We start from the raw sequence: 18,948 nt of genomic DNA on the forward strand, positions 1-18,948 counted from the left end.
ACAGTGAATACATGCTTTTGTAGACAATGTGCAATGACTTTTTCAGGATTGCGATCTGTCCCTTATGTGTTGTCAAAGCATTTTCCCCAAACAATGTATAAAACCCAACTTATGCTGACCTGCATTGGTCCAAGTCATGGTTTTTTAATGCGCTCTGGCGCACGACTGGAGGTCCTATGAACATGGCTCAGGTGTCTTAATAGAGAGGCCAGCTTCCCAACTCAAAGGGCTAAGAAGGCTGAACTGTACCCCCTCCCCACTGGACTGAACAGGGAAATCATTGCAGATGGTGTAGCAACATCTGTGTATCGTTTGGCCATTGAACATATTTGGAGTGGGGGAGCGTGTGTTTTTTTAAAAAGGGCCAACATCTGGTCATGGTTGGTACAACAAAGAAGCTTGAGAGAATGGTTTCCTTTCAATGCACACTTGCTAGTTGGTGTAAGAGTATGAAAAACTAAATGTGCGGTTGGATTTCTTTAATGATTCATAAAAAGCTACCGTAGGAACAGAGGTATGACATAGAAGGTAACGCTTAAACATACAGCATGGTGTGTAAGTTTTTGTTCAAATCCAACCCAAAATATACAGCTGCGACATTCTCTTGCATAAGAAAGCTCTGCAATTCAAACTTTAAATAAGCAACTTTATTAAAAGAGTCTAAGACACTTACCTTACCCCTAGTTACTGTCAAATTCTATTAAAAGCCACAGTCTGTCAATTTAATATACTTCTTTCTCTTTTTTGCTGATATTTCCTTTGTTATAAAAAAAAATTTGGTGTGAGCTTTGTGGATCATTTACAATTTATTAACAAGATGGACGTCTTGGTACAATTAGAACTTTGCCATTTCCTTACATGCTCACCAAATAATACTTCCCCCCTTAAAAAAGGATTCATATTCATACATAATGAACACCCTTTATTCCTACAGTTTGCAAACAAGTGTGGTTATTTTGCACGGACCAAAAGAAAGAGGAAAAAAAGAGGGAGTTTTCATTGTTAGTTTTCATTTAAACTGTGTGTGTACCTGTGTATGTATGTATATATACTATATTCAAAACAAATTTTATATATATGTATATATTTATATAACAACTTTCCCCCCACCCCACTAGGTGTGCTCAAGTGTCACTTTAATGAGAGCTAGCTTCCAAAGGCATTGAGAGAATTGGTTATTAATAGGCTGTTGAGGAACTTTTTTTTAAAAAAAGGGCCACCAATGGGAGCTCTTGATAGGTGTTCTCATATGCATGAGTTTGAATGACACTACAGACTCCCCCCACCCCTAAAGCTGATGACCGCCTGGTGCCCAACCACTGAATTCTCAAGTGTTTTCATTGTAAATTATCTGAAGGTGGAAATGCTAGATGACGGCATCAGTTTTTTGCCTATAGCAAAGTCAAAGGGCACACCTCCTGATCTCTTATTTATAACTGACACACAGGCTGTGTTCAGTTGTAATGATAAGCCAGCATTTGTGGCTTATTGTTGTTTATTGAGATTGAACATTCCTGCATTGCTGAGAGGAAGAAGCAAATCCATAAGGCTTGGCATCCCATTACTTCTGAACCTGGGATTGTGGATCCCCCCCCCCCACCAGCCATGATCACTAGCTAACATTTAAGACATGGTTTGCTGTTGGTTTATGGATTGTAGATTGTTAGGCAGCAACAAACTATAATCCCTTGTTTGGATGGTGTGAGAAATCAAGCCTTCCTGATTTGTTCATCCAGCTTGCTCCAAGGGCGATTGGGCAATGTGTGCCAGTATGTTGCTTGTTCCAAATAGGCAGGGTGTGGGTGTGTGGTCTCTTGTCATGTACAAACACGGAGACTTCATTCTCATTGAGATGGAGAACCTGTGTGTGGGCAATACTACTTCACACTGGTTGGTTGTTGTTTTTTTTGGGGGGGGGGGTGTTTCACATGATGGAATGGTACTCAATGCAGGGAATATTCTCGCATCCAAAACCAATCCATGTCAAGGAGGAAAGGCTGGGCTAGAACTCTTTCTCCCTGTTGTGTTATTATTCTATATGGAAGTATCCTTTTTCTACATTGGAATTTTCCATCATGTGAACCTACCGTCTGAAATGGGACAGTTACAAGAGCTTGGCTACCTCACTAAAGGAGTTCTCAGTGTTGGCACTCTGCCTGTGGAACTTCCTTCCAGATGAAATTGGGTCGTCCCCACTCTACCTATGTTCAGGCGCAAATTTAAAACTCATGTTTGTTCAGGCCTTTGAGGAGGTGTTAAGGAGATATCATTTAATTCTCTATCAAAAAGTCATTGATGTTTTTTTATTTGTTTTTTAAACAGGTGTTTTCTTTTAATAATTTTCTGCCCCGTGCTCTCTTTGGGAAGGAGGGGCAGGCTATAAAATAGATTTTTATAAAACCAGAAATATCTAAATAGATGATCCATCATCAGCAAGAGCTACTTTCTTTTCCCTAGAACACAGTTAGGTGTTACTTTTCCCTCACCTTCCACAGCAAGCTGAAAGAGTAAAATATTCTTGGATGTGAACAGGAAGGATGAATTAACAAAAGGAGCCTTACCTTTTGGAGAATGGTACCAGACTTCTTTTCTTAAGGAAGTGCCACCAAAGTGGTCATTTCTCATGGTACCACAATTTGTTCTCTTTTGGTCATGCTTCAGAGTAGACCCACTGTGACCAGTGGAACTCTAGTAACTCAGGTGCATTGATTCAGTGTGTCTACTCTGAGTATGACTAATATTGGATCTCTCTTTCTATATGCAGCTTACACTGCAAGTTAAGCTATTATTGGTATGTTGATCTGTTACCGAGCCTTTGTGCTGCTCTGCTCCATTGACCGTGAGCCTAAGGCGAATGCCATACAAAAGCTAACCCTATTGTATATCTCTTCTCTCTATATAAATATATATACATATACATACACTCATACATATACAAATACTAACCCACAGACAATTTTTTTTTTTAAAACAGTTGAATAGCAACAAGTCAACAGAGAGAGAGGGGAGGTGGAGTCCTTCTGTAATTCTGCTCCCAGAAGATCAGATTTATGTGGTGTTTTTGTTTTTATTTTGTAACCGTTCGGCGAGCAACTACATCAACCGTCCGTCTTCATAGGTGAGAAACCCATTGGTAAAGTCAGACCGAGGCAGGAGGTTTTTTGTCAGAAACTTATCGTGCAGCTGGGAGGACAGACATAGTGAAGTTGCAAAGTGCCACATCTGGCACGACTGAGGCTTAGGAGTGAAGGAATCGTAAGAGTCAAAGGTGATCTTCTGACTGGGATGGCATATCCTTTGCTTGCTTGTCACCATGGCAACCCAATAATGTCAGCTTCAGGTGTCAGCCAGGAGTTCTTACAGACCTAAGAGATGGGCAAATAATGTGTGGTTATTAGCAAGCAGGTGACAATTATATATATATATATATATCCCTTTTAATCTGAAGGTTTTGCTGACTTGATTGCTTGCACATGATTAAGCAAGGCACATTAAATTACCCATGTTCAGAAGCAATTATTTATGACAATTTACAGCTGGAGGATAAAAGTTCAAAATGTTACATTGGTCAATTGCAGCCCTTGAGTAATATATCTTCAGAAATCCAGTCTAGGAAGCTGAGATGCAAAATGAGAAACAAAGCGGAGGGAGGGGGAGACATTCAGGAAATTGCAAGAGGATCCATAATCTATCAATGGATTTCTGTGTGCTATTAATGTTTTCAAGGCATCAAGAACAGAAAGGGAAGTGCTATTAATGGCCTTTGAGAGAGTGTTCTTGAGCCCAGGTGCTACCACCTAGAAGAGCCTACCCCTACCAGCTTTAATTAAAACAGTGGTGGGACATGGAGAAATGTCTTCCAAAATGTTTAACATCCATTCAGAATAATATAGGAACAAGTGTTCCTTTAATACAGTCATTTAATACTATCATAATACAGTGGTACCTCGGGTTACACACGCTTCAGGTTACATACGCTTCAGGTTACAGACTCCGCTAACCCAGATATAGTGCTTCAGGTTAAGAACTTTGCTTCAGGATGAGAACAGAAATGGTGCTCTGGCGGTGTGGCAGCAGCAGGAGGCCCCATTAGCTAAAGTGGTGCTTCAGGTTAAGAACAGTTTCAGGTTAAGAACGGACCTCCGGAACGAATTAAGTACTTAACCTGATGTACCACTGTACCAGAACTTGGGAACATCCATTGAAACGGAATGTTGGAAGATTCAGGATAGATAAAGGAAAGTATCTCTTCACATATCACATGCTTAAACTATTTAATTCACTCCTGCAGGAAGTCACCAGCTTTAAAAACGGATTAGACAAATTCCTGGAAGAGGAGGCTGCCAGTGGTTCTAGCCACAATGGAGATTTTCTACCATGAACACCAACTTCTGGGCATCGCACGTGAGGAGAGTTCCTGCTGCACTTGGGTCCTGCTTGCAGGCTTCCCACAGAGGCATCTGTTTTGGTCAGATCCAGCGGGGCTTTTCTTCTTTTATTAAGAATGGTAAGTTCCTTATGTTCTTATATAAACTCACCCTTGAGTACATATTAAAGATCATTTAATATAGAGTTAACACAGCTTTAACTATCTGGGCATACTCATAATCACAGTAATAACTGCATGGATTTGTTTCATATGCTTAATGCATTTTTATGAGTGAAATGGAGATTTTAATCTGTGCTAGTTACTCCAAGAGTGAGCGGTTGAGCCCTCCCGCCCTTTTGGCTCTCGGAGGGGGAATCACAGTGAGCTAGAAAGGGAAATGATCTGATTTGGTATAAGGTAGGGGTGAGGGGAACCTGCAGGACTCCATCTCCCACCATCCCTGAATGTTGGCTATGCAGGCTGATGGGAATTGGAGTTCAAGAACACCTGAAGGCTCAAAACCTTCTCATCTCTTATGCAATGCATGTCTATGTTGTTTTGTGGAACATTGTCTCTAAGACCATGACCAAGCACGCACAACCACTTTGGGAATAAATAGACTTCCAGTAGAAAGAAATTGTATCAGGTAACCCCAAGAAATGGTGGCTAATTTTCCAGATTAATGGAGATTGTGTGAATATACTGTATTTTTCCGTGTATAAGACTATATTTTTTCCTTAGAAATAAAAGGCAAAAATTGTGGGTCATCTTATACATGGATAGTGGGGGGGGGGGGGGCGGACGGATTGATGGCAGCAGCCAGCAAGAGATTGGCAGAGGTGATTGGGTGTGTGATTGGTTGCTGTAGCAAGGCCTGCTGATGATTGGCTGCGGCAATTGGGCGGGCAATTTACGGCAGCAGTGAGATGTGCATGCAATTGGCTGTGGTTGTGTTGAGTGGGCAGGTGGACGTTTGGCAACAAGTGTGCAGACATTTGGTGGCTGTAGCAAAATAGAGGTAATCTTATACATGGGGGCATGTTATACATGGAAAAATACGATAAGCAGTGTGTATCTTTTAAAAAATACTAGTAATGTTCTACTTACTTTTCTGAAATGTTTTATCATCATTAATTCAAAGATGTTGGGTTGAAGCCAACCAATGATTTCTGCTCATGTAACAAACTCTCCCCTCCCTCACTTCTACCCCCATGTGCCCCACACAACCCTCCACATCTTTTCTCGAGGGCTAGGGAAGTCTCCAGAACAGATTTTGGAGAAGTGTTTGTGGAGAGAAAGGGAGGAGAAGTTCTGTTGCACAAGTGGAAGTCATTCTATTTCTGTGATGACTTGGTTGGCTATAACACAATGTCTTTGTTTAGCTGCCTTCCTCATCAGTTTGCAATGGACCTCTATGCTTAAAGCACAAAGAAACAAAGACTCTGGAAGATTTTTTTTTAAATCCAAATATTGTTAAAACTGTTCTTACCAGCCATACAGAGATGACACTCCCAAAGAGAAGGGGACTTATTAGCATGCAAATAATTTCACAGTTGTGGCCTCCATTTCCACTGCGCATTCCACTGACTGCTAAACATATACTGACTAAACAAGACCCCAATGGTTGTTACTTGTTTGCTAGATAGCTATTGCTGTTTGTTTTGAATAATTTGTTTCTGTATCTCTGATACAGGCACATTGGGCATTGTGTGGAATACTATAATACTACTAAAAGATTTGTTTGTTAATATGACTGGTCTGTTACTCAAATCAAATTTTATGTTGAGTTTCTCTAGCTCAGGAATTATGTGATTAGGGTTCCATCATTTTTGACCAAGAAACTATGCTATGTTTAACATAACATTTCTTCAAGAGGAAGATCCAAAATGGAGATCATCTAAGTCAAAGGTCATCTAAGTCCTCCTGGTAACCACCATAACTTCTGCTCCAAGGAAAGCAATAGATCTTGTACTAACCCAAAGCTGGGGACCCTGCACCTTTGGGGTGAATGCAATCTCATCCAGAAGAGATTGAACTACCCTACCTAGTTCACCAGCATTCTTCATTAATAGTAGCTCCATCTAGTAAGTCAGTGGTGGGGAACACATGTTCCTCTGTAAGTTGCTAGACTGCAAGTTCCATAAACTCTGATCATTGGCCATTCTAGCTGGGGTCCAGGGGGGTGGAACAACAGCTGGAGGGCTACAGATTCCTCATCCCTGTAGTAAGGATTACGTTTTTACTTTGTTAAACTCCATCAATTCCTGAACTAGCTCCAGACATTGTAGTATCAATTCTAGTCCCTCCCTGAACTTGAAATACTGGAACAAAATAAATAGCTTTGTATGTTAGCTGCACACTGGGGCTATCTCAGCCAAAACCTCTGGATGACTTCACCCAGTGTACAGTGGTACCTCGGGTTATGTACTTAATTTGTTCCGGAGGTACGTTAACCTGTAACTGTTCTTAACCTGATGCACCACTTTAGCTAATGAGGCCTCCCACTGCCGCCGCGCCACCAGAGCACGATTTCTGTTCTCATCCTGAAGCAAAGTTCTTAACCTGAGGTACTATTTTTGGGTTAGCAGAGTCTGTAACCTGAAGCATATGTAAGCTGAAGTGTATGTAACCTAAGGTACCACTGTATTTGTTAACAAACATAGAAAACAAAACAGAACCTTGTGGTGACCAAAAGTGATGGAGTAGAAGAGCAGTCTCCTAGCACCACCACCTGGATCCAGCCTGCCAGATGGGAACGAAGCCACTAAAGAGTGACAGCTTGTCCTTTCCAGCCAGATGGCCCAAAAGGATACCATGGCTGGTGGTATCAAGTGCTATTGGGTAATGATGAAAATGAGTCAACGTGATAGAACTTCCGCTGTTCTTTTCACAGTGCAGGTCAGGCCATCCTCCAGAGTAACTGAGGCAATTTCTATTGCAAAACCATGTCTTAAGACTGGAATGGACTTAAATGATCAATTTCATTCAGAAAATGTTAAGAACTGAATGAGGCCAATGGTCGTCTAGTTCAGCAATATGTTCTCACAGTGGCCAACTAGATGCCTTAATGTGAAGTCTAAAGGCAGAACCTGGGCAGAAGAGCACTCTCCTCACCTGTGGCTTCCAGCAGCTGGCATTCATAAGCAATACTGCCAATGACTGTGGAGGCTGAGCACAGCCATGAAATCAGCCATCCATGAATTTGTTTAATTCTCTTTTAAAGCCATTCAAGTTGGCTCTAGTAATATACAATCATTTGGTTGATAAGGATAGATGCTCAAGTTTGCTAGCTGATCACTCAGTTTCTTCAGGGGGGAGAAGCACAATTACCCTCTCTCCAGATATTTATTGAATTAATCTTCAGATGATTAAAAACATGCACTTTCAGCATAAGGTTCAATAAAACCTGACTGCTACTGAACAGGGAGATGGGAAGCTGGTCAGAATCAAAGCGCTAACAAGACAGTCAACAGTGTTCAGGTTGCTGATTTACCCACATTCCCTCCCTAAAGGAGGATGGGAGGAGGAAATTCATGACTGCTTTTTTTAAAATGCCAGAATGCTTTCTTCTATACCAGCGATGGAGAACCTCAGGCTAATCTGGCCCTTGGGACTCTCCTTAGGACACCCCCCTCCCAAACCCTGCCTTTGTGTGTCTTTTGGCTAATTGGAATATGCCCTTGAACTGTGATAATTTTTCTTTGCCTGGGAAAGGGATGTTTGAATATGTGTAGCAACAAGCCTCCTATGCAAATATAATTGAGAATTCCAGTTGCTGGAAACTGCAAGAGGAGAGAAGGCTCTTGTGCTCATATCCTGCTTGCAAGTTTCCCACAGGTCTCTGGCTGGCCACTGTGAGAAGAAGATGCTGGACTCGATGGGCCACTTGCCTGATGCAGCAGGCTCTTACTATGTTCTTGTGAAGGAAAAGGCAGCAATTTGGGGCTAGCCACCCCAGTGGTGAGTCAAGGAGGGAAAGGGTTAGCTGAAGAAAAGGAGAGGCAACACACTTGGTGATATAGTGATTAATGGGGGAAGGAAGACTGCTTAAACAAGTAGATCTCAGAAGGACTCTGAGGATATGAAAGGCGCTAAACTCCTCTGAGTGAAGAGCTCACTAGGTATTTTCTGACAGCAAGAGAACCCTTGGGACTTTGAAGATCCTTGAGATCCATAGTGGTAGCTCTCACATATATCTAGAGTTGGCAATGTCACCAGTGGCTAATCATGAAAATGCTACTCTGTAGAAACTATATTGCACAAGCAGGGAATGCAACTGAAGGTGGGAAGTCGAAAGAAAAGAAAGCACCACGTGGCCTTGGCAGCAAATAAAAAAATCAGCTGGTGTAGCTTTAATTTGGAATGCTGAAAGTCCTCCAACACTGCTGCAGTTTGGAATATCACACACTGAATACTGAATCCCATGGAAGACAAGGAGATAAATTGGGTTAGATAAAAAATTGATAAACTTGAGCAGACTGAAATTGTGATTTTCTGTGGCCTCCCTGCCAGCAGAGCAGCAGCCAAAATTTGTCAAGTAAATTATCTTCTGTGAATTATTGGCTGGTTTTAGCTATAGACTGTTTTAAAACAATTCAGAAAATGACTCGGCAGTCATACGCCTGACATTAATAAACCGCCCAGAAAAGAAACACAGTCTATTACAAACCAGTAATTTAGCTCTGTCAAAACCAGGGAATATTAAACATTTCCCCACTCTCCTCCTCAAGATACACCACATAAGGCATCAAGGTTTAATCTTCTCAAGTGCTGCTTTCACTTCTGAGGAAAAGCTGATAAAAAACAACAACTGGATCACATAGTAGGAATATTTCCGAATGATCAAGTATTTATGCCTTATGGATACACTTATCTTTCACATTTATTCATCGTCTCTTTTCCTCTTTATGTGGATGTGTATGCATAGAATACATATTTCCTATATGTATTTATTTCTTGTGTGAAATCATACACAAGTTCCTGGCTTCACCCATTCATTTCAATGGAGTGTAAATATATAGGATCAGCAAGCTTCACGTGGCTGCTAAGAAACTTCTTTTGCAGGGGTAGCCAACACAGTGCCGTCCAGAAGCTATTAGGCTCCAAGTCCCATCAGCCCTAGTCAGAGTGTGACCCATGCGACGATGCCATTTGCAATCTGACACCTGGAGACTGTCAGGTTGGGGGAGGCTGCTTTGCTCCATTAACTGTTTCCCCAAATTCTGCTTGCTTGAGACTCAAATAGATTTAAATCATCCAATTAATGAAATGTTTAATGGTTTATGTCTTCTGGATTTGTAGACTGGAGGGGGAAATGAGACTATATTGCATCTTAGGTCTTCTGGTTCATTGCTGAAATGGGAAAGAGTGGCATCATCATAAGTAGGGGGCGGGTAGATGCAGAGGACTCACCAGGGGTGAAGTCTTACCAGGAATTGTCACTTCAACTGGAAGGCTTGAGGAAATTAATAGATAGTTAAATACAAGGATATCTTTGAGGTTTATTTGCAATCAGAGTCCTGGCATCTGTGTGATGCGCCATTCCCCAGCACACCTGAGGCCTTTCACACTCAGTTTGACAAATTAATTTCAATGCAGACTCCACAAAACTCATTTAGTCTCTTCACATCGAGTTCAGTCTTTGCCTCCTCACTTTCCGGCAGGGTAATGGAGTGTTTTACTTATCGCTACCAAAGTCAAACTTTGCAGTTTGCAGACCTGGCTAGACCCCAAGGCAACTTGGAAAAGGGAGAGCACTAAAGGTTGCTTAGACTGACTTCAAAATGACTGAACAATTCTTTGCTCCTATAGCTCATTTCAAAATACAGTCATACCTCGAGTTAAAGACACGTCAGGTTGAGCGTTTTCGGGTTGCATTCTGCGGCGACCCAGAAGTAACGGAACAGGTTACTTCCGGGTTTTGCCGCTCGTGCGTGCGCATGCGCAGACACTCAAAATGACATCACGCACACATGCAGAAGTGGTGAATGATGACCCATGCATGCGCAGACGCAGGTTACGTTCTGCTCAGGATGCGAACTGGGCTCCAGAATGGATCCCGTTCACATCCAGAGGTACCACTGTAGCATTGTAGTGTTCATATCTATTCAAGAAGGACAGGAAATGTGGGGCACCACCTTTTGCGTATGATAGAACTATGTGCAAATGGGCTCTTGAAATCCTCTATTTCTAGAGTCTGGAAGGAACATTTCACCCAATTTCTCTAGGGGGCAAGATGGATTTCTAAAGGTATTTACTATTATCTGTGGCTTAATTTTTTCCATGCTGGCTGGGGCTTGCAGGAGTTGTGTTTCCAAAAATCTGGATGGCACTAGGTTGAGGAAGACTCCTGTTCCAAGAGTAGCTAACATGTGACCCATAAGCTATTGCTGGACCCCAGCATCCCTGACTGATGGCCATGTCAGTAGAAACTGATGGGTGTCGGTGTTCAACAGGGCTGGCACTTTGCCACTTGAGGCAAAATGCCACCTCACTGTGACCTGTCACCACCACCAGTGGAGAAGTGGCACTGGTATTGGCATTGATTTCCAGTGAGATCTCACCAAAATCTCATGAAATCTGGCACACTCCATTAGATCTCATGGAAGTCCAATGAAATCTCCTGAGATGTCACCAGAAAGCAGCACTGACCCCAGCACCTCTTCTCCATCAGAGGTGGTGGGGCAGGCAGGGTGCCCATGAGGTAGTTGCTTCACCATGCCCCAATGGGCAGACTGGACCTGATGGTCAATGAGACCATCATGACAAGTACCATGCACCTGTAATGGCTGTGTGAACTCTGGATACATCCTTTCTGTGGGTGTCCTGATTGCATATAATCCCAGCATGTGAGCTGAAGTTCACAAACTGGGAACTCTTTACAGTCAATGATGAACGACATACAGGAAGTGAGTGGCTCTTTTTAGGGTGTGGCGGAAAGCATGTCTCGGCTCCTAAATCAGCTTGCAATTAATTGCTGTACCCATGAGTAATGAGTAGCATACTGAGTAGAGGAACCACCAATGCAGTTTGAAGCTACTCTTGTACAGCAGCTGGTCTATGTTAAAAGTCCAGCGAAGCTCACTTTACAAATCTTCTACCTAGAGAAGTCCTCCCAGCACCAACATAACATTGTCATTGTTTTAATGCCAGTAAAATATTTTGTTTTTGTTTCTCTGGGAATTTGAAAGTGTTAATAATGTGATATTCCACTGCTAAAATAAGTTGTTTTAAATAATGTTTATGTGGGTTTTTTTTACATTTTCTTTGGTCATTAATTGCTTTTTGGCTTTTTTTGTAGGAACTGGTAAAACACACTGAACAAGCCTAGATGACCTGCAGAGATCTAGGTTTTCCTACCCAGAAATTCCAGAGCACATTTTGAGCCTGAGGGCCAGTGTGGTGTAGTGGTGAGTGTTTTACTTGGACCTGGGAGACCAGGGTTCAAATCCCCATTTGGCCATGAAGCTCACTGGGTGGCCTTGGGCCAGTCACTATCTCTTAGCCCAAGTTACTTCACAGGGTTGTTATGAGAATAAAATGGGAAGGAGGAGGACTATGCCTTAAGCTATTTTTTTTGGGGGGGGGAGGTAGGATATAAATGCTATAAAACACACAAACAAAAATAGGGTCTGTATCCAATGTTAGATCTACTCAGGGTAGACCCACTGAAATTAATGGACATGACTAAGGGCAGATCCACAACATACATTTAAAGCACACCCAACTTACATTTAAAGCACACGACTTCCCCCTAAGAATACTGGGAACAACAGTTTCTTCCTCACAGAACTTCAGTTCCCAGAATCCTTAGCATTTACATCTCCCAGGATTCTTTGGGGAAAAGTTAGCTTGAAATCTGTGTTTACTTACAAGATGAGCCTTACCCCATATATGCCCACTCAACCATTGCAATTGGCAGAACCGGCACTGCTACAGGTGGCATACAAAATTGTACCTGTTCCACATTTGTACACACTCTTTTAATATGGCAGCAGCTATACTTTGGAACTTCCTGCCTACTGATATCAGTCAGGCGCCTTCACTGTACTCTTTTTTGGTGCCTGCTAAAAACTCTTCTTTTTTTTAAGACAAGTTTACCCTGGTGTTTAGAAAGTTGATGTGAGTTTCCATCTGTTTCTAGTCTATTGTTATTTAACTCTTCAAAAGACTTCAATTATTACTGTCAGTTCCTTTCATTGATAATTTACTTTTGAAATAAATAAATAAATATGCAGTGGATGTGCTTTAAATGTATGGTGCAGCTCTGGCTTAACTTAAGCCCATTAAGTTTGATGGATCTATTCTGAGTAGAACTCAGTTGTAGAATACTAGCTTTCTCCCTTCACATGGTTGATGCAGCTGGAATCCATCCCATCTACTGCTAGGGGCAGTCATTGCATATGCTGTTTCGAGATTATTTGCCATCCTGCAGTTTTTCAGAGCAGTTAAACTCATTCAATGCCCCCCAACCTAAATAAAATAAAAACCTCAACCACATATCATTCCACTGACTTCCTGAACATATCCCAAGCTTAGATAATAATTGCTTCATTTAAATGATAATACCAAGATGTTTTGTTCTGGCAAGAGATTCACAGAGGGTTCATAGTCGTACTGAATGGCTCACACATTGTGCTATCTATCCTCCATTCCAGATTGTCAAACGTATGCACGCAGGCACAAAATTTGGCGTGGGAAGCAAAATCCTCACTTGACAGAGGGATTTACCTCCCAGGCAGAAGTGGCTCATAAAGTATAAGCACCAAGAGCGAAGCCAAGCAAGTAAGCAGGTTTTTTTCCTCTCCCTCTTTCTGGATATGCGAGCAAAAATTAAGCCCATAATTTTGCCACCATTGATGGGGATATTTCATCTGCTCAATACACATTAAGGGTCTCTCATGTTCTTGTTTTTTCTTTTTTACAGCACCGTAATCTTTGATTATTCTGATAAATATTTGGACTGTGGGAGAACTCGTGGCAGTTCTAAAATGAGCCATCTCTGTGTGTGGAATCGGGGAGAAAGAAAGAAAGAAAGAAAGAAAGAAAGAAAGAAAGAAAGAAAGAAAGAAAGAAAGAAAGAAAGAAAGAAAGAAATGTTTGGCAATGTAGCAAAGTGGTGAAAGGTAGGTAAGAAATCCAAAAGCATAACATAAAATAAATCCTTGGGCTGCAAATCTAACCTCACCTACCTGAGAGTAAGCACCAACTCAATGGGACTTATTTCTGAGTAGATGTGGTTAGATGGCTCCTTGACCTGATTTCTCTGTTACTTTCTGCAGAGACTAACAGGGTCTATTCTGAGTAGAATTTAGTTGGATATACAGCAGTACCTTGGGTTAAGTACTTAATTCGTTCTGGAGGTCCGTTCTTAACCTGAAACTGTTCTTAACCTGAAGCACCACTTTAGCTAATGGGGCCTCCCACTGCTGAAGCAAAGTTCTTAACCCGAGGTACTATTTCTGGGTTAGCAGAGTCTGTAACCTGAATCGTATGTAACCCGAGGTACCACTGTAATCCTAAATTGTTAAACCTGTGGAAATACTGCAGAAAGCAGCTTTCATCTGCGGCCATTATTGTTGTATCAGGTTGACCAGAGATTAACTGACATCAAACTGTGTTCATGAGAACGCACAACATTTCAAGGAAGGGGTGGGTCAGGGGTGCACACACAAGACCTGCCCCCAGTTCCTGTACACCCATGCCCCCATGCATGCAGCCCTTATCCTATGTTGTTAACAGAAGGTCTGCAGTTGTTGTTGTACTTATGTTCAATTGTACAAGAGTAGAAATACAGTGGTACCTCGCAAGATGAATGCATTGCAAGACAGAAAACTCGCAAGAAGAAAGAGTTTTCCGTTTTTCGAGGTGCTTCGCCAGACGAATTTCCCTATGGGCTTGCTTCGCAAGAAGAAAGCCCATAGGGAAATCTCCGGGGACCTCTTCTGAAGGCCGGCGGGGGGCAAAAGTCTTTGCTCCCCCCGCCTGCCTTCTGGGGACAGCAGAGACTTCTCCGCTGTCCTGGGCAATTTTAAAATGCTGGTGGGTGGCAGCGAAACCTTCGCTGCCACCTGCCAGCATTTTAAAATCGCTCCGGGACAGCGGAGGCTTCGCTGCCGCCCGCCAGCATTTTAAAATCACCCCGGGACAGCAGAGGCTTCGCTGCCGCCCGCCAGCATTTTAAAAACGCCCAGGACAGTGGAGAAGTCTCCGCTGTCCCGGGGCTTTTAAAATGCTGGCGGTCAGCAGCAAAGCCTTCCTGTCCCCGGAGCTTGCGGGCGGGAGGTGGGGAGAAGGGCTTTTCTTCCCACCACCAGCCTTCAGAACAGCCTTCTGAAGGCTGGCGGTGGGAAGAAAAGCCCTTGCCCCCCCCAGCCTTCAGAAGAGGTCGGGGGACACACTGTCCCCGGACCTGGTCTGAAGGCGGTTTCCATAGGAATGCATTGATTGATTTTCAATGCATTCCTATGGGAAACTGTGCTTCGCAAGACAAAAAACTCGCAAGAAGAAAAAACTCGCGGAACGAATTAATTTCGTCTTGCGAGGTGCCACCGTATCCGCATGACCAGCAGAGTCCCCCACTGATCAGAGAGTTCTGCTCACATCCAAGCAGATGGAATTCAGTAGGTCAGGGGTGAGAAGGCATGGCTAATGCACACTTGGAATATTGCAGCTTTAATGCACTGCCCATTGTGTGTCTAGATTAAGGTTACCAGATTTTTTCAATGAATCCGAAGACACTTTTCAACTTCAATGTATACGGGGACTGATTTGCAAATCCAGGGACTGTCCCCAGGAAATGGGGACATCTGGTAACCTTAGTCTAGATCTGTGGTTCCCAAAGTGGGTGGTTCTGCCTCTTGGGATACAGTGGGGGCACTAAGAAGGAGGAGGAGGGCACTGAAGGTGTAAAGACTATCAGACTCATATCACTGGATCAAGTTCATCAATTTTGTTGAATTAATTGCTTTACTTGGATTTTGAATAATTGTGAAATAAATTGTTACTATTTTGACTTTGTCAGTGTTCTTATCTTCCCTAGTGGGTTGTGCAAACTGCTATTCTGACTGATGCTTTTTATAGGGTAGGGTGAGAGGAGGGCACTTGGAACCGAGAGGGTCGTAGCCTGAAAAAAGAAATGTAAGTCTAGGGATGGGGGTGTGGAGAGAAATCTGATGCCTTCTGGTTGTTGTGGGACTCAATAACTCTCATTATTCTCAAGACTTGCTCATGCTGGATAGGGCTGATAGGAGTTCAGGGCCACAGGCTCCCCACCACTGCTTTATATACACTGTACTCTAAAACTTCCCATAGACTGCAAGAAGATCAAACTTCTCCATTCTGAAGGAAATCAGACCTGAGTCCTCACTGGAAGGACAGATCCTGAAGCTGAGGCTCCAATACTTTGGCCACCTCATGAGAAGAGAAGACTCCCTGGATGCTGGGAAAGATTGAGGGCACAAAGAGAAGGGGACGAGATGGTTGGACAGTGTTCTCAAAGCTACAAACATGAGTCTGACCAAACTTCGGGAGGCAGTGGAAGACAGGAGGGCCTGGCGTGCTGTGGTCCATGGGGTCACGAAGAGTCAGACATGACAACAACAAAGTCTAAAACTGTTATTTTTCTGTTGATAATCTGCTTTATGCCTTCTCTGAATGAGCATCATTCATTCCCTGTTGCTTGATTTAGAGTTGGCAACTCTGAAATCAAGAGCTGTCATCATCAGAGGCAGGCCTAGAGTCAACACACAGCACCCTTTGAGGCCACTGCATCCTAGCAAGGCTCCTCAGCACTGTTGCCTCTGCTGAGCAAAAGGCAGCTAAAAGCTAACTTCCCACACAGATCGAGAGTGACACTGTGGCAGGTGTAGGATGTGAAACACATAGCAGTCAAGTACAACATGTTTTATACCAGCCAGAAGAAAACTTCCTGTTTCCTCCTGAGCTGGGACAAACTTCATCTGCATGTGACTAGATGTGGGCATGGCCTAATCTGGGCAAGAGGAACATACCTCCTTCTTTTCTCCTCTTCTCCATTTTGTTTTTCTACATGTCAGCAAAAGTGACTACTTGTTCACAATCACTTGCTAACTCCCTTATGGGACAGTTCCACATATATATAAATATATATATAGCAACCTAAGTCTGCCTTTAGGGATCCAGTTGTGAACTGATGATACTGTGAGTAAACTACTTTTATAGTGACTTTAATAAGATTGTCATGTCTCCTCTTTTTAAGAGGGATAAGAAGAGATCTAATCAGGAATATTATATAGTGAGGCTCAGACGAGCCCGCAACAAGCTAACCACTGTGCAAATTTTAAAAGGGGGAATGTTTGGAACTCTGCTAAGATACAGAACTTGCTAACGCAAGTTAGGAAGGATATCATCAAATAAGATATCCTCTCCTGCCTCTCTAAACATCCCCACAGCAGGTGCTCTGCAGTATTCTGGGAAAATGGCAACCCATGGCTGGCTGCTACTTCAGCTAGATAGGATCATGGCTGGATGACGAGGGTGGGGTGGGGTGGGATACTGATGAAAGAGGTCCCATTCTGAATGAACTTCCCCCTGCTTCTTCATCCCCATCAGTGGCATGAACACATCGATCAATAGAACCAGGTTAAGTGTGAACTAACTCTAGTGTTAGACATTTTCAGGAAACTTACAATATAAACTGAAGAGTGAAATGAAGAAGAGGACCATGCTGAGTTGAAGGGTCGAAGATGCGCTGCAGTCCATTTTGTATTTTGTGCAGGAACACACTTGGATTTTCAGTTCTGTATTGTTAATTAGAGGCGGTTTCCCTGAGTCGGTCACCAAGATGGGGATGTTGTAGTTCGCCTTCTTCAAGTTTTGTGGCAGAATGAGCTGGGCGTGGGTGTCTGAAATGAAAAAGGAAACAACAATTAGGGGACATTTAAAAAAGCTTCGACGTCTTGTAAAGATATCTTTCTCTGCCCAGGTTCTCCCTGATTTAAAAGATTATTGGATTCCTACTACAATCTGCATTTATAGCATTGTTTTACTGCTTTTTATAAATGTTTATCTGTTTTTATACTGCCTTATTGTTTCTATGAATGTTGCATATACCGTTTTGATCTTTTAAAGCATTAAGAAGTTTAGAAATTCTTTCAAATAGATAGACAAATACCTTAGAGAAATATACAAATATCAAATTCCTGAAGCATTACCTCCATCACCCATTCTTATGTAAAAAAAGGAAGAAAACTAAGTTTTGAAACCAGTGTAGCAAAGGCAGTTCCTGAAGTGTTGCAAATAATGTAACTCAAAACATAAAATTCTGAACATAATTTAAATTGCGAATAAAACTCAGTTCCAGAGACTAATAGGCACAGCAAAAATCACACAAGAATTACTCTCTACGAAACACAGTAGAAAGATAGCAGATGCTGCTATTATTATTAATGTTACTACAGCAAATATAAACAGCTAGAATTCTACCAAGAAGCGTTAAGAGATGGCAGAATTACATCATTAATTTTCTTATTCACATGCATTGCAAAAGCAAACCATTTTGATCCAAAATTATTCCTCTTTTGACTCCACCTAGCCAGTGTGATTTTATGTGTCAACATTTCAACTAAAGCCATATCCCAACCCTTTTTATATTAATGTTTTTTCATAGCTCCTTCCAAAAATGGGTAACCATTAATTCTGCTTCCATGATGACCTAACGTATCAACACTTCTCAAGTTTGTATTGCTATCTGAGAAAATGTTTAACAAAGCTAAACAAATCTGGCACTGTATGCTGATAGATCTCAAACCATTGCTAAAGCTCAGTGAAGGCCAGAATGTGTCTATTTGCAATCATAATTGAGCAGGTAGAAAGGCATCTGCTGAGGAATGGCTTCAGCGGGAGAAAACATATGACAGTGAAACACTTCTCCCCACACCTGCAATTTCATGAGAATAGAAACCCACCAGGTGTGCTAGTCATTGCATTGCATGGGATGGCTGTAATGCACTGAGCTGGTTCAGACTCCCTGAGTGTTCATTTTCTGCTAAGGAAGTGGCAAAATTTCCCACACACTGTAACAGAAGATAATTCAATGCACTTCAGAGGTGCATCAAAACTTAAGGGCTCCCTCAGCAGAAATCTGTCAGCCTCTTGACTTCCTTTGTGTCACTGAATTTTTGGACAGCTTTTATAACAGTCTGAGTCAATCTCAGAGCCTATCAGGGATACTTTGGCCAGGATTTGTGTATTGTGGCCAAAGGCGGTGCTTTCAACAATAGCATCAGAAAATTCTTACTGCTTGGCCATTTCCCACGACCAAGATTTAGTTGGACTGTCTTCAGGTTGTATTTCAGCACATTGGTCCCACTTTCAAATAAGCTTAAGTTGCTTTGTTGCTTTTCAGACAAAACAAAGGCACTTGAATGAAGCGGGAAGCCACACCATACAAATAACACAAATTGCTCCCCACAAAAAATCCTGGGAAATGTAGATTTAATGGTGCTGGGAAATGTAGCTCTGGGGAAAATGGTATGCTTCAACCATGCAAAAACTGTGCTCTACATATATGGTGTGTATGTGTGATCAAAGTTTTTTTG

At 42.3% G+C, this 18,948-nt stretch overlaps 1 protein-coding gene and 1 long non-coding RNA gene across 3 annotated transcripts in view; one reads left to right on the plus strand and one right to left on the minus strand.

Annotated features, from left to right (window-relative positions):
- Positions 1–464: 464 nt before the first annotated feature.
- CDH13 (cadherin 13) overlaps positions 465–18,948 on the minus strand; it is a 657,553-nt gene continuing 639,069 nt past the window's right edge. For both annotated transcript variants that reach the window (XM_081924041.1, XM_081924042.1), the window contains exons 13-14: positions 17,038–17,253; positions 465–3,365 (exon numbers count right to left, since the gene is read on the minus strand). In XM_081924041.1, coding sequence (XP_081780167.1) covers positions 3,358–3,365; positions 17,038–17,253 — 224 coding nt within the window. In that variant the 3' untranslated portion in view covers positions 465–3,357. The remainder of the gene's footprint in view (positions 3,366–17,037; positions 17,254–18,948) is intronic.
- LOC309375685 lies at positions 4,806–11,106 on the plus strand. Its single transcript, XR_014171004.1, has 3 exons — positions 4,806–6,771; positions 7,005–10,219; positions 10,490–11,106. It is a non-coding gene; the product is annotated as an uncharacterized lncRNA (long non-coding RNA).

The sequence above is a fragment of the Podarcis melisellensis genome (assembly GCF_964234715.1).
Source record: "Podarcis melisellensis genome assembly, chromosome: 8".
In the NCBI taxonomy this organism is placed as follows: domain Eukaryota; kingdom Metazoa; phylum Chordata; class Lepidosauria; order Squamata; family Lacertidae; genus Podarcis; species Podarcis melisellensis.